We start from the raw sequence: 12920 nt of genomic DNA, 5'->3' as shown, positions 1-12920 counted from the left end.
TATTATCAACAAAAATAATTCTTTGCAAACATTCGTGTATATAATGAAATTTAACATGTATATAACAAAGATTTGCACATTAGGGGGCTATTGTTAATTTACATGAATATATTAAAGCATTTACAAATTTTCAATGTTTTAATTGCTTTTTGCTTCATAGAAAATCGGAGTGAATCAATATAAAGCTCAGTTTCTTTCCTGATGAAGTTTTAAAAAAAAATTGTCATTAAAATAATAAAATTAATTCTATAAACCTGACTATGCTTGATTCTACCGTTCTCCCAAAGACCAAATAAAATATGTTTCCAAAACAACATAAATTGGTCATCAATGTTTCTTATATAGGCTATGTTTGAGATGTTTATTGTTAGAAAATCTCGCTGAAAATCCTCTGCCTTATTGGGCCCATGCTTCTGCCTTATTCTCGCCATGCTGAACACCTCATGTTGACTCCCTCATACACGTGCAGACGACTTTTCATCATGAACACACTCAGTACTTTGACTTTTGTCTTTACTAAAATCCAAAATTGTTGGATTAGTTTAATTTTATTATGACACGATCGCTTATTGCTCCCTGAATTATTTTGATAAAAGCGTCAGCTACACGACTGAATGTAAATGGCACCCATTTCCACACAAATGAATTGGTTTATCTGAACCTAAACTGGGTGAATTGTACAGACAAGTAAATCTTAAATTCATTAACTTATTTAATATCAGATAAATGCAATTCATTTGTGTTGAGCTACTTAAATTTGAATGATTCAATGCTACACTATTTTTAAAGTAAACATTTTTATTTTGACCACATATTGTATGGTGCAAGCAGGATCGAGCAGCAGAGGGTTTACGGAGTATTTTATCACAGAGTAAAGCTGGATACATGTAATGACGTAGATGTGCTTGACCCCCAACCCAAGTAAAACCTTTACTCTTCACCACTTTTCAATTTTCATTTAGCACCTAATGTTGCACTAATGTTATTTGAAATGTGTATTTAAGGCCATAAATGCATTGCATTTGGAAAATTGCAACCAATATGCTCCATACTATTAATTTTGGTTTAGTTAGCAAAAATGATAGTAGCTACATTTATGCTGAAATTCTTACTGATCGTTTTCTGCACAAAAAAGTTCATGTATTCTAATAAAAATACAATTAACATAACAAAAATATTTCATATATGTATTATAATAACAATATAATTACTAATTTAAAAATGTGAAGTAGACATTAAGCATTAACCTCACTAGATTATACTGATTCCTGAAAATGACAGTCAGTAAGTTTATCATATTTTGCTTTGCCATTTAATGTTAGGGCTACACTTTCAAAACAATCTATTTTACAAATCTATTGCCTTGACTACACATCCATTAAATTTTTTTTTTCAAAACGTTATTTTTTTAACTTTGCTACATCTTTCTTTAACCCAATCATTTGTCAGTTTTGCTCTTAAATCTTAAGCTTTTGCTTAATTCCAAGCAAGCAGGGACACAGACAAATCATTCCAAGTGGTAATATTTTATAAGGAAACTTTATGTGTGCATGTGAAATTCACTTTTCATTTCAAGACAGAAAGCCGATTTAGCAAATTTCCAGTACAGCAGATAAGGTTTGATATTAAAGAGTATAAAAAGAAAAAAAATCTGACTCCAAATGCTTTTATTCAACTTTGCAGACGTTAAGAGCAGACTTTTGGTCCTAGTCATCGGAAACCACCAGTCCAACCTCTCCTTTACCCTTTGTTCTCACTTGCAAAAATTGAACACTTTTGATTGCAAATCACCCCTGCCATTCATTCTCGAGCACGGTTGCTATCTGACATATGATTGCATAGATTTATTGAACAGTAATTTAATTTTAATTAAGACATAATGGAATGATCATTAAGATTTCAGCTCCCCCACTCCCTCTCAACCTCCAGAGCTGTTCACTGGGTCCCTGCCCTTTTCCTGTAGAAAGAGAAAAACGAGCGTACGACAAAAGGAAAAGATAAACGTGTGGGAGAAAGCGTATGCTGCACCTACCAACCACATTGCTTATTTCTGACTAAATAAAAACCTTTTTTCATTCAATAGCCTTGTCGTCATTGACAATAGAAGAGGGATCAGTACAAGGCTATGTGGCTCACATCATCACCGAAGCTCTTACATGGACATTCAGTCATATCGAAGAAACAATTAGAGATGGTTGCCATTATTAGTTACAGGTAAATAAATCCATAAGGGACACGACTGGGTCTAGTATCAATGAGAGGATGCTGTACGGTCGACTGTGTGGGGGAAAATAAATGACACCAGGTATTTTTGTAACTTCATTCCTCAACCCCAAAATAAAACCAAACCAGTTCTGCGCAGGGGTGAAACTGCACATTTTACAAAACCGCCATCCTTATGAAGCCCTATGCAACCGCATGACAGTTCTGTGTACTGGAAAACAAGTATGTACAGCGTGGAATCCCGCTAACTCAAAATGGCTGGAGAGGAGAGAAATAAAAATAGGGGGGAAAAGGTTAGATTTTCGAAGGGTTCCACTGATCCAGCAAAATGGGTTAAGAGGGCATGTCGCAAAAATCTAAATCGAAACACTTTGACTCGTTCTCTCCACTTTCCTACGATACACAGCTTTGCTATCTGCCAAACAACATATCCCAAACCAAACCTTCCTCCCCACCAACCCTAGCTAGAAAACAACCAAAATTAAAACAAAGAAAATAGCATGTTAACTGGGAAAGCTCGTAAGCTCGTGCCCTCCCCGCCAAGGTTAAGAGTGCAGGCATAGACTGCAGCCAATGCCAATTCTTGAAACTCACTTTTAGTCGATTCTAATTCAAAAATATATTTCTTTTATTCAAGTGGCCTAGAGAGAAAACGTTAAGTGTCTTTACATTACTGCTGGTGTGAAAAATATCCTTGGGCACCTTCAATTGTATTATATACATCATTCAAGATAATGGGGGAAAATGAAACGAGTTAAAAGAGCCTGAGCGCCGGCAGCAGTCCAAACCCGCACACCCTCACACTCTGAACCTGCAATAAACGTATCTTATTCCTTCTCGCCTATATATTTCATCTCCATTTCATAAGCTCTCTAAGACTGACATGAGTTACACTGAATCAAAAGGTGTGGCAAGCTTCATCAACAGTTATTAGCTCCTCCCACAATGCCATGGTAACCCCTTTCCCTAAATCAATCCCCCCTCCCCTCAGATGTGCTATTAAGTCCCATTTCCAACACTCTTAAATATCTTCCTCTTCCTCAGGAGCGCTGATCTCTTTAAGGACTAGATGGGTGAGAAAAAGGTGGCATCATCCAGTGTTCTCATCTATTTAGTCTGTGAGAGGATCAGCACAGGAGAGAGAGAGAGAGAAGGAGAGAGCGCTGCTCCGGAGTTCTGGAGTTGGCCCTTAGAGGTCGCTCTCTCCGTACAGGGCGGTGGAGAAGGACATGTAGTCAAGTGCACCCGGGATGCCGTCTGGGCCTGTATACGGTGCCATTCGGGCAATGCAGTATTCCGCCTGGTCTGGAGGAAGCTCGCGCCTCAACTCTTCTGCTGTGATGTAGTTCTGAAAGAGAAGAACGGGTGAATAATAGTTTGACTATTATTGACTAAAGTGTTTCTTTACTTGTATACTGATATAAACATGCTTACCTTGTCTCCAGCTAGGATCTTAAATGAGGCGATGACCTGGTCTGCGGTGTCTGTGTCGGTCGTTTCCCTTGACATGTAGTCGATAAACGCTTGGAAGGTCACTGCGCCGCTGTTGTTGGGGTCAACGATACCCATAATACGAGCAAATTCAGCATCACCCTGAACACCCAAGGTAAGAGGTTAACCCAGATAAACCACAGAGATACTTTTGAGATTTTATTAGTGGACTCACAGTAGACATTGGACTTTATGTAAATGAAAACAGGGTTGTGAAGGATATATAGTCTGTTCAATAAGCTGTGCCACCAAAAGATTCAGATTCAACTTATTTTCGAAAATGCATACTTTCAGAAGTTTAATTGTTGGCTAAACGACTAAAATTGTATTAAACAGGGTTGTACCTCACGAATCAACACGCAATACTGGGCAACAATACTTGTATCAATTTCCGAAATGTTTCCAATCTTCAATGAAAAACAATTTTTTAAAAGAGAAATTTTTGAAGATCAAAATGGAAAAAACATTAAGCTGCAAGCAAAGCCATCTAACATTCTTCATTTAGGATGGATAGTCACTACAGGACGAAAGTGCATTTTTAGATTTTAACTGAAGTTTATGAGGGCACACGATTTGAAAAAAAGAGATTGACTAACATTGATAAACTATTTAGAATAAACGCTGCAATATTTCATGAAAAAATAAGAATTTTGAGGTTTAATTTCACTGATACTTTAACCAATAGGATTAAACATCATATAAAACAATTGCTATTGCTCTAGGATACATTGTTTCGTGATATGTCATGCAACAATATTCCTTTACACTCAACAAAAAAAGCTACTGAACAGACACATATCCATCTGATTTACTCTTATAAAGATCAATTAACACTTTCAAAACAAACTAAGAGAAAAAAGCCAGGACAAAAAACATTTTGAGAAAACATAAGAAAGCAAAAGTGGGGATTTTGGGTAAATTACTCAGCAATAGATAAAAGAGGTAGCAGTACCAGGCTGTTCCCAGTGGAAATAAGCAGCGCGCGGAAATCGTCGCTATCCATTGTGCCTGTGCGCTTCTATAGAACGCAAGGTATAGGATAAGGAGATAGGAAAAGAACAGGTGGACAGCAGAGAAATTGAGGATAAAGAATCCGAGGGAGTTTGAAAGTCAGAATTGTGGGAAGTTATGTCAGGGAAAAGGAAAGTGAAATAAGGAAAGAAAAAGGAAGCATTGAAAACAGTTAAAATCAAACAATAGCCTCAGCTGACCTGCAGAGGGCACCCTTTCTAAAGCAATAGCACAGGTGAGTGAGCAAGCGAGATAGTGAATGATGGAACGAATGAGTGGCAAACACACACAACATGCACACTAACGCCTTTTGTGTGTTCATACCTGCTTGTTGTTTTCTACGTCGTAACCAAGACTGATCAAACAAGCCTTGAACTCCTCAGCTGCCAAGACGCCACTGTGGTCCTGTAGCATGCAATGAATGGCAGTGGACGGACGAATCAAGAGCATGCCGATGAAGACCGGTGGTAGCGAAACACATTGATATGACAGCATGTTTGCGATGGATAACATAAAGAGATGGAGACAAAACATTGACGATGTCAGACAAATGTCACACCGACTGATGGTAAACAAAGGTCTAACACGCCTGACCTAATTTCTTATGAAGTTCAAGCAGAAATATATACTTTAATATTCTGAGAGCGCTACATTTGCTTTTCCTTCTCTTAACTAAACCGGTCTAACGTAAAACGTCTCGCATTAACTCACTTCCACCAGACTATACAGGTGGAACATTTCAGGTCAGAGGTGTTTGACGCTGTGTTTATTTTAAGAGATGTTTTCCTTCCCTTCCCCTTAGTGCCAGAATAAATAAAGAAAATGGAGCGAGGGAGAAGGTATTAAAACAACTCCAACCAAAACTTTAAACTGAGATCTATTTTTATCCTGCATCAATCACGCTGAAATTAAACACAGCCTTGACATGAGCAGCATGCGCTACATCTACCGCGTTAATCTTTACATGATGAACAGCCTCTGGTCTGTCTCGACAGTCTAAAATGACTCCATAACAATATTATAACATTGTGTGTATTAAAGGAAAGGTTAAGCAAAACTTCTTGTTTCACCAAAGAGCTCCAACTCAACAAAAACTCAAGTTTGAAAAGACATCAAACTGAAACTCCGGAAAGGTTTTATTTTTACTCAAATATTCCTTTAATACACTAACGGAAAATTAGTTTAGCGGTCTTAAAGATATGGTTTTGAGTCCCTGACCTTGTCGAAGTGATTGAAGGATGTGCGGTACTCGTGAAGCTGCTCCTGACTGATGCCTTTAGCGTCTCGAGTCAGAATCTGGTTCTCGATCTCGTTGATGGTGCGAGCGATCGTTGTGAGGAGTTGCTCCCAGCCAACACGCAGATGCTAGAGTAAAGTAGATGAAGTAGGTCTTACAAGTGTCATTTTCTCTGTGAAAATATTGCCGTTTCGTGGAGATACATACCTCCATAGTATAAGAGGTGTATTTGTTGTCAAATATAAGTGCTTCCTGAATGAGCTGATGGTCTCCCTCCAGTTGATCAATTTTGGGTTTGTATTCAATTATACTTTGCTCATACTGACTCAGATGGGTTAGCTGATCCTCCAACGTCCCGTTCATCTCAATGGATATCCGGCCGATCTCCTACACAAACACCAAGACACAATACGAATTATCAAGCATTTGATCCTTTTCAAAAACAAAAAAGTTAGAGACTTGAAGAGTAACTATACCTCCATCTTGTTTTGTACCCATGGTCCGATCATGTTGGCCTGGTTGGCAAACTGGCGCCTGAGATGGTCGTTAGACTGCTGGCGAGACAGTTCTTCCTGAAGAGCCTGATCACGCTGTGGTACCAATTTCTGCACCTATGTGAGGATAAAAGAGAGACCAGCACTACATCAATATCTGCAAACTCAACGGAGCTGGAAGGACAGAAGCGCAGGCAGCTATTCTCTAATTCACCATTTTGGCAATCTTACCTTGTCCCACTTGCTGTCAATGCTCTGAGGGGTGATGGTGGTGTAGGGATTGTTTCCAGCCAGTTTGATGCCATTGTACTGAGCTATTTTCTGAACTTCAGCGTGGATGGCCTGGATAGCTTCACGCTCTTTATTCGCCTCTGGAAGAGTGGACTTGAACTGCTCGTGAGCTGTTATCAGTCCCTACAGAAAGAAAAGAGTAAAACAAATTCTGTCAATCCATCAATTCCATTCTTAAAAGAGAGTAACCACAGAACCCAAAGGCCTTTAAAGCAAAGATATTAATATCAACCAGATGCGCCACTGTCGTTACAATGAATGGCTAGGAATGCAACGCTCAATATGGCTGCATTAGCAAAGGAAGTTCCGCCTTCCAGTCAAACGAGCCAATCATCAAAGACTGATGATTCTTTGGGGTGGGGCTCACGTGAGGCGCTTGAAAGCCTGTGTGCAGGCAGAGTACATGAGGCGACATCGCGGAAAAGGTTATAAATGCGCAATTTAAGCTTGGCAAACCCAAGTTATGAGACCGTTCGTGTCATGTTTCATTATTGATCGCTATTATGCCGTTTAATTGTGTTTTTTGCTTGTGATTTTAGAAATATCTGCCTTCCCATTCAAGTAGATAGGACTGTGGACTTCCTATGACATAAATAGCTGCCCAGAGGCGTTGCAAACATGGCTGCCGAGTGGTAAGACTTCCGTTAACATTAAAAAAAAAACTAAACAAAAAAGACATTCACAACCTAGATTACTTCCGGTAAAAAGTGATAGTTTTTAGCGTGAAACTTTCCCTTTCAATCCAAACATTGCTAGTGTTGTACCTGGATCTCCTCTATGTTGTGTACAATGAACATGTCTTGAAGATCCTCCATGGCTCCTTCCATCCAGTTGTTGAATGGCGCTGCTCTCTTGGCGTACTCCAGATAGAGTTCATCGATGGACTCCAGCTGTTTCTCCGTCCTCTGCACACAACATATACACACGCAGAGTGATGAAGAGTACACTGTCAGAAAGAATCTCTTCTAGAAAGCGAACGTACCTCAAGAGACTCTCTACGGTTCTGTGTGAGAGAACCCAGAGCATCCCACTGCTCACAGATATTCTGACAGCGTGCATTAACACTTGGAGAGTCATAATAGTCCAGCTCACTAGAACATAAGCATAAGCCTGTTACTCATTTTCAATATCGTGAAGCATACATTTTCTTAAATTTTATCCCTTAAATTCTGTTCATTAGCTCTCATTTGCTGGCTTCGTTTTTGCTATGTTCTCACTTGAGCTCCTGTGCGATGGCGGCAATCTGCTCCACTCGGTCCTGGTGAGCGGCGAGGTCACTCTCGAACGCCTCGTGCTTCTTCAGAAGAGCTTTGATCTCAGATAGAGTTGCAGTCTCATAATCCTTCTGTGTTAGCATGGTCTCTTTACCTACAAACAATCACAGAAATATAAGTAATCAGATGACTGAACGATGAACACTTCTTCACTCCAAACAGAAGTAAGTGAAAGTGTGGTTTCTGCAAGCATACCATCTGTCCAGCTCTCGTGGATGGCTGCTTTCTGACGGAACTTTTCTGCGAGATGGTCAAGCCTCTCCAAACGACGGATTTCATTCAGTAGCCACTCTTCATATCCTTTCTCTGCGCCTTCCAGTTTATGCCATGACCCATTAATGTCCTAGAAAAAAAAACAGAATCTTATCTGGCAAATGTTTTACTTTAACAGGCAAAGTCAGATAAGCGGGTTAAGAGTAAACATTACAGGGTGCGTTGTCAACCGTTTCTTACCGACACCATGCGGCCTTCAGATGGCATAAAGGCAGGTCGGTTGCTCAGACGAAGTTTGGTCTGCAATGTGTTGAAGTTGATCTCTAGCTGACACTTCTCCTGAACTTTGGGTGGTTTGTGAACGCGCCGATAGTCACGGAAATCTTCCAGTTTCTGCTGCATTTCTGTCATGGTCTTTTCCGGGGCACGGTTTTCCAACCATGGAATTGTCCTGCGTATCCACTCCAACAACTAAAGAAAATGAACGATGGGTAGAATGAGAAACTGAAATGCAAACCAACTACAGGATCTTAACCAGCGCAAACGAACACACTTACGTCACTAGCCAGCTTCTCATAGTCTTCCATCAGGTGCTCGTTCTCTTGGTTGACCGCCAACACCTTGCAGATACGATTGGCTGCTGTCTCAGCCTATCACAGAAGAACATCAGAGTTATTAACCCGAGTAAAATTTGAAATGGGTATAAAGAAAACATCAAACCGCATACAGTGTACTACAAAAGTATATAGTGTATATACTGTATGTCGCATGATACGGTATACACAGTATACTTCAATAAGTAATCCGTTTTTAGTTGCCTCTTGAAAAAACTAAAGGATTATTACGATTTTGGTTTAGTCAATGGGTTAAGCACACCGAAACAAAACAAAAAGTGTTGTCGGTTAATATTGTGCTACAAAACGTTCACATGCGTTCACAATAGCCAAATAAAACGAAGAACCATCTTAACATTAACATTAAACGTTGCTAACTCTTATGCTATTTGACGTTCCATGCAAACCCCAAACTTGGTTAGTTCTGAAAACGTGTAATCTAACTGCAAAATACACATGCCATTTTCAAAATCAAATCTGCATTCTCAGTTTCTATACCACTGCTGGAGGATCTCACCAGGGTTCTTTACAGCATTAACTAACGCTGAAAGAGAAAGTGTTCATATTGCTCACGTAAAATGCTTATGCACGTTAAAACAAACAGCAAGAATAAAATGGCTGAATTTTCCTTTTGTTTGCTTAATGAATTTGGCTGCAATTGAGTCGATGTAAACAAAATGTTAAACTACGCAAAATGTTTCTCTTGACATTGGAATAACATATATTATAGTATATCCATGTGTAAAGACAGACCTAACAGTAACCCCGTTGTTTTTAATAGAAGTCATATTTGTAAACTGCATTATATTTTCCTATTTACACTCAATGTTGGTCAGTTCCATTCGGTTGTGTGACCTCACAAATGTGCATCAATGAGTGCAAATACGAAACGCTAAACTTTTTATCTCAACAGCATTTAAAGAAGGTTGTGATAGACTGGTAAACGCAAATAAGCATGTTTAACCAGAAAGAAAAACGGTGTATGTGAAGAAGATGTGCAGGCAGTGGGTTCAGGAACAGTGAAGTCCAAAGCTGTAATGACCGGCCAGTGGCCTCCACTCGTAAGCTGCTTTCACGCCTGGTTTGTTTTCATTTGGTTCTGGTATGGTCACAAAAGATTATAGATTTACATCACAACCTTTAGTTTTTGGTGCAAGTAGTTATATGTGCTCAGAGCCCATATTCATAAAACATCTCGAGGCTTGAAGTAGCCTTGCTGATTTAGGAGATTTCAGACCATTTTAGGAGGAGAGTATTTCATAGTGCTAAACTAGCTACTAAACCTGTGAGACATTTGCAGTAGTGAAGAGGACTCTTAACTAACTAAGACCAACTCAAACCAATCCTAAAATGGCCGTAACACAGGCAGTCTGCCTTAAAACGTAAACATTTTAGAAAGATTACATGACAATGAGCTCAACCATGAAGACTATGTGCTAACTGTTTATGAGATGAGCAAAATGCTTACAGTTAGCTGAATCAGTCCTTTATATATATGAACATAGTATAGTTTATTTGCAAAAGATAACTAGCTGTATATTTATAATCTAAATTTGAATATGGGAACAATTCTATTTAAAAACATTTTATCTGAATGTTTTATACTTAATAAATTCTATAATATTCCTATGAATAAATGACTGACACTGAGGTCATAGTCAGTAAGCTTGCTGACATCATCCATAGCAACGAGGTCAACCCCGCTCCTTAGAAAAAGTTGCTCTCAGCAGCATTGCGAATAGGCTTTAAGAGCGGTTTAGGAGAGCTTTTAGTGGTAAGATAAAACGTTTTGTGAATACGGGCCCAGATGTCTAAAACTTAATCTATAACATATCGTGCCTTTGAATCAAAGTGATCATGGGAACAAGTGGACGTTGAAGTTACATTTCACGACCAACAGGTTTGGAACACGCCTTTAAACACAGTCACATGCCACTTTAACCCAGATATAAAACATAATAAAGAGATTAAGTTGGTTTTATGACTGATTTTCAATGCATCTAATATCCCTCAAAATGGCCTTGAACAAACCAGGTCTGAAAGCACCTTAAAGAGATACGGGGGAAACATCAGGGGTCAAAGGTTTCTCACCTTCTGAGCACCTGAGAAGGCGTGATAGAAACAGGAGACGTAGGTCATAATAGCCTTCTCATCCGGCCGCAGAGTGCCCACGATATCTATAGCAAAGCCAGCAGAAAGAGAGAGAGAGACAGCAGTGAAGCGAAGCGACCCAAAGCCTGCGAGTTCCCATTGAGTGAGCAAGTGGGTGACTGGGGGTCAGTCGATTATGCAGAGACAATTTATGGGCTCCCCACTGAAAGGAAAACGGGGTTCGGAGTCCGGCGTTATAACCATGGCAACCCGCGTAGTGAGAGAGCAAATCCGCTGTTGAGAGAAAGAGTCTGTTGTAGGCCAGAGGAGGGCGAGTCGAGACACGCACGCTAAACGCTGCATGCCTGAAAGTGTGTATTCGACCAGCGTCCCCCTTTGGGTTATTCCAGTACGGGTGGAAAAAGCCATGCTAAAGAGGCGCTGGGCTCACAGAGGTCAAGGGTTAGGGGTCATGGGAGGGGGGTAGGGTACCTTCTGGGCTCCAGAAAATGCATGGTAGAAACTGGACACATAGGTCATTATGGCTTTCTCATCTGGACGTGCAGTGCCCACTATGTCTGCAGGGAAACAAGAGTTATACACACCCGCACATACAACTGGACATAACTGCACGTACACAACGGACATGCATACACAACAGCTGTTACACACTCAAAAACACACATACGTGACATGGAAAGGACGACAGTGGCTTCATTTCAATTCACAAACGTATGTAACTTTTTTCAGGTTATACAAAAAGCAGCATACAGAAAACTGCATTTCGCTTTAATATAATTTACATCCAAGACATAAGATGTAAGCATAAGGGCGAGCGGCCTTTACAAGTTGCAGCATCAACGAGATGGAATAGTCTTCCTACTCATATTAGACTTGCCCCAACGCCAAACTGTTTTAAAAGGTGGCTGAACGCTTATCTTCTCTTTATAGGCTACGAGACCGAAGGGTGTCGAGTTGTGTCATTGTATTGATTGTTGTTTTATTGTCTTAATATCTGAACAACTTCTTGTACCTACAGCACTTTGGTGCAAAGTCTTGTTGTTTTAAAAGTGCTTTATAAATAAAAACGAAACAGACCAAACAAATCAATTGCTTTTGCATTTATGCATTAAATTACCTTAAAATGAACATGTGTATTATTTTATTATATAGTATTATTATAAACTATTATTTTTGTTCAGTGCGTTCAAATGGTCCTGAAATGATGCGTCATCTATAAAGTCGACACTAACTTCATAGTTGCGAACTGAATTAAAACATACTAACATTTCTTTAAAGTACTGGGGTTAAATGGATATTTCTGTCATCATTTACTCACCTCTGTTTGTTTTTACTCAAATTATATTCATCTGAACAGTTTCTCGGTGTTCATCAGAACAAATACATTTATACAGATTTCGAATGCGAGTTAATGACTATTTGGGTGAAGTTTGGGTGAATGCTATGTGCAGAATAAATACACATGCACGTATATATAAAGCACCAAAAAAGCTTTGGTGCAACAGGGTGAATCCTGGAGACATCATGCTCGAGGGAGTAACGACATAATGCTCAGGGGGGGTTTCCATGGTGACACGCTGTTTGTGGAAGACATTAGGTGTGGGAGTTTTGCAATGTCTGTGTGTCTCACACCAGGAACAACTCCTGGAAATACAGGGCATGTACTGACAAGCACAAACACACTATTACACACAAACTCATTCACTCTCTCACACCTACACATACACACCTGCACACACAACACTCACGTGCAGGCACACATTACGTATAATATAAAAACATACTTGCAGACACACACGCACACTAAAGAACAGAACAGGTTTTACCCTCTGCATCCAACATTTTAGGGATATCGAGGTATCGCTCTGCCACTTCAAAAGCATTGTTCAGATTGGTCACTGGGTCATCCTATTAACACACAGGAAATCAATTATACATATCTGTAGTAAACGACACAGAA

General features: G+C 39.7%; 1 protein-coding gene across 2 annotated transcripts in view; it reads right to left on the bottom strand.

Moving 5' to 3' along the window:
• Window positions 1-1520: 1520 nt before the first annotated feature.
• actn4 (actinin, alpha 4) overlaps window positions 1521-12920 on the bottom strand; it is a 31414-nt gene continuing 20014 nt past the window's right edge. Inside the window, exons 7-21 of one of the 2 annotated variants that reach the window (XM_079481431.1) lie at window positions 12787-12868; window positions 11432-11517; window positions 8792-8884; window positions 8475-8705; window positions 8217-8364; window positions 7965-8115; window positions 7730-7838; window positions 7512-7652; window positions 6688-6870; window positions 6439-6573; window positions 6170-6349; window positions 5944-6090; window positions 5050-5130; window positions 3658-3816; window positions 1521-3571 (exon numbers count right to left, since the gene is read on the bottom strand). In XM_079481431.1, the coding sequence (XP_079337557.1) occupies window positions 3413-3571; window positions 3658-3816; window positions 5050-5130; window positions 5944-6090; window positions 6170-6349; window positions 6439-6573; window positions 6688-6870; window positions 7512-7652; window positions 7730-7838; window positions 7965-8115; window positions 8217-8364; window positions 8475-8705; window positions 8792-8884; window positions 11432-11517; window positions 12787-12868 (2085 nt within the window). In that variant the 3' untranslated portion in view covers window positions 1521-3412. Of the gene's footprint in view, window positions 3572-3657; window positions 3817-5049; window positions 5131-5943; window positions 6091-6169; window positions 6350-6438; window positions 6574-6687; window positions 6871-7511; window positions 7653-7729; window positions 7839-7964; window positions 8116-8216; window positions 8365-8474; window positions 8706-8791; window positions 8885-10939; window positions 11026-11431; window positions 11518-12786; window positions 12869-12920 lie in introns of both variants that reach the window. The other variant, XM_079481432.1, reaches the window with a different exon arrangement.

Source organism: Barbatula barbatula, assembly GCF_947034865.1.
Source record: "Barbatula barbatula genome assembly, chromosome: 19".
Lineage (NCBI taxonomy): Eukaryota > Metazoa > Chordata > Actinopteri > Cypriniformes > Nemacheilidae > Barbatula > Barbatula barbatula.
Note: the sequence above shows the minus strand (reverse complement) of the source record. Positions and strands in the feature narration are given on the sequence as shown.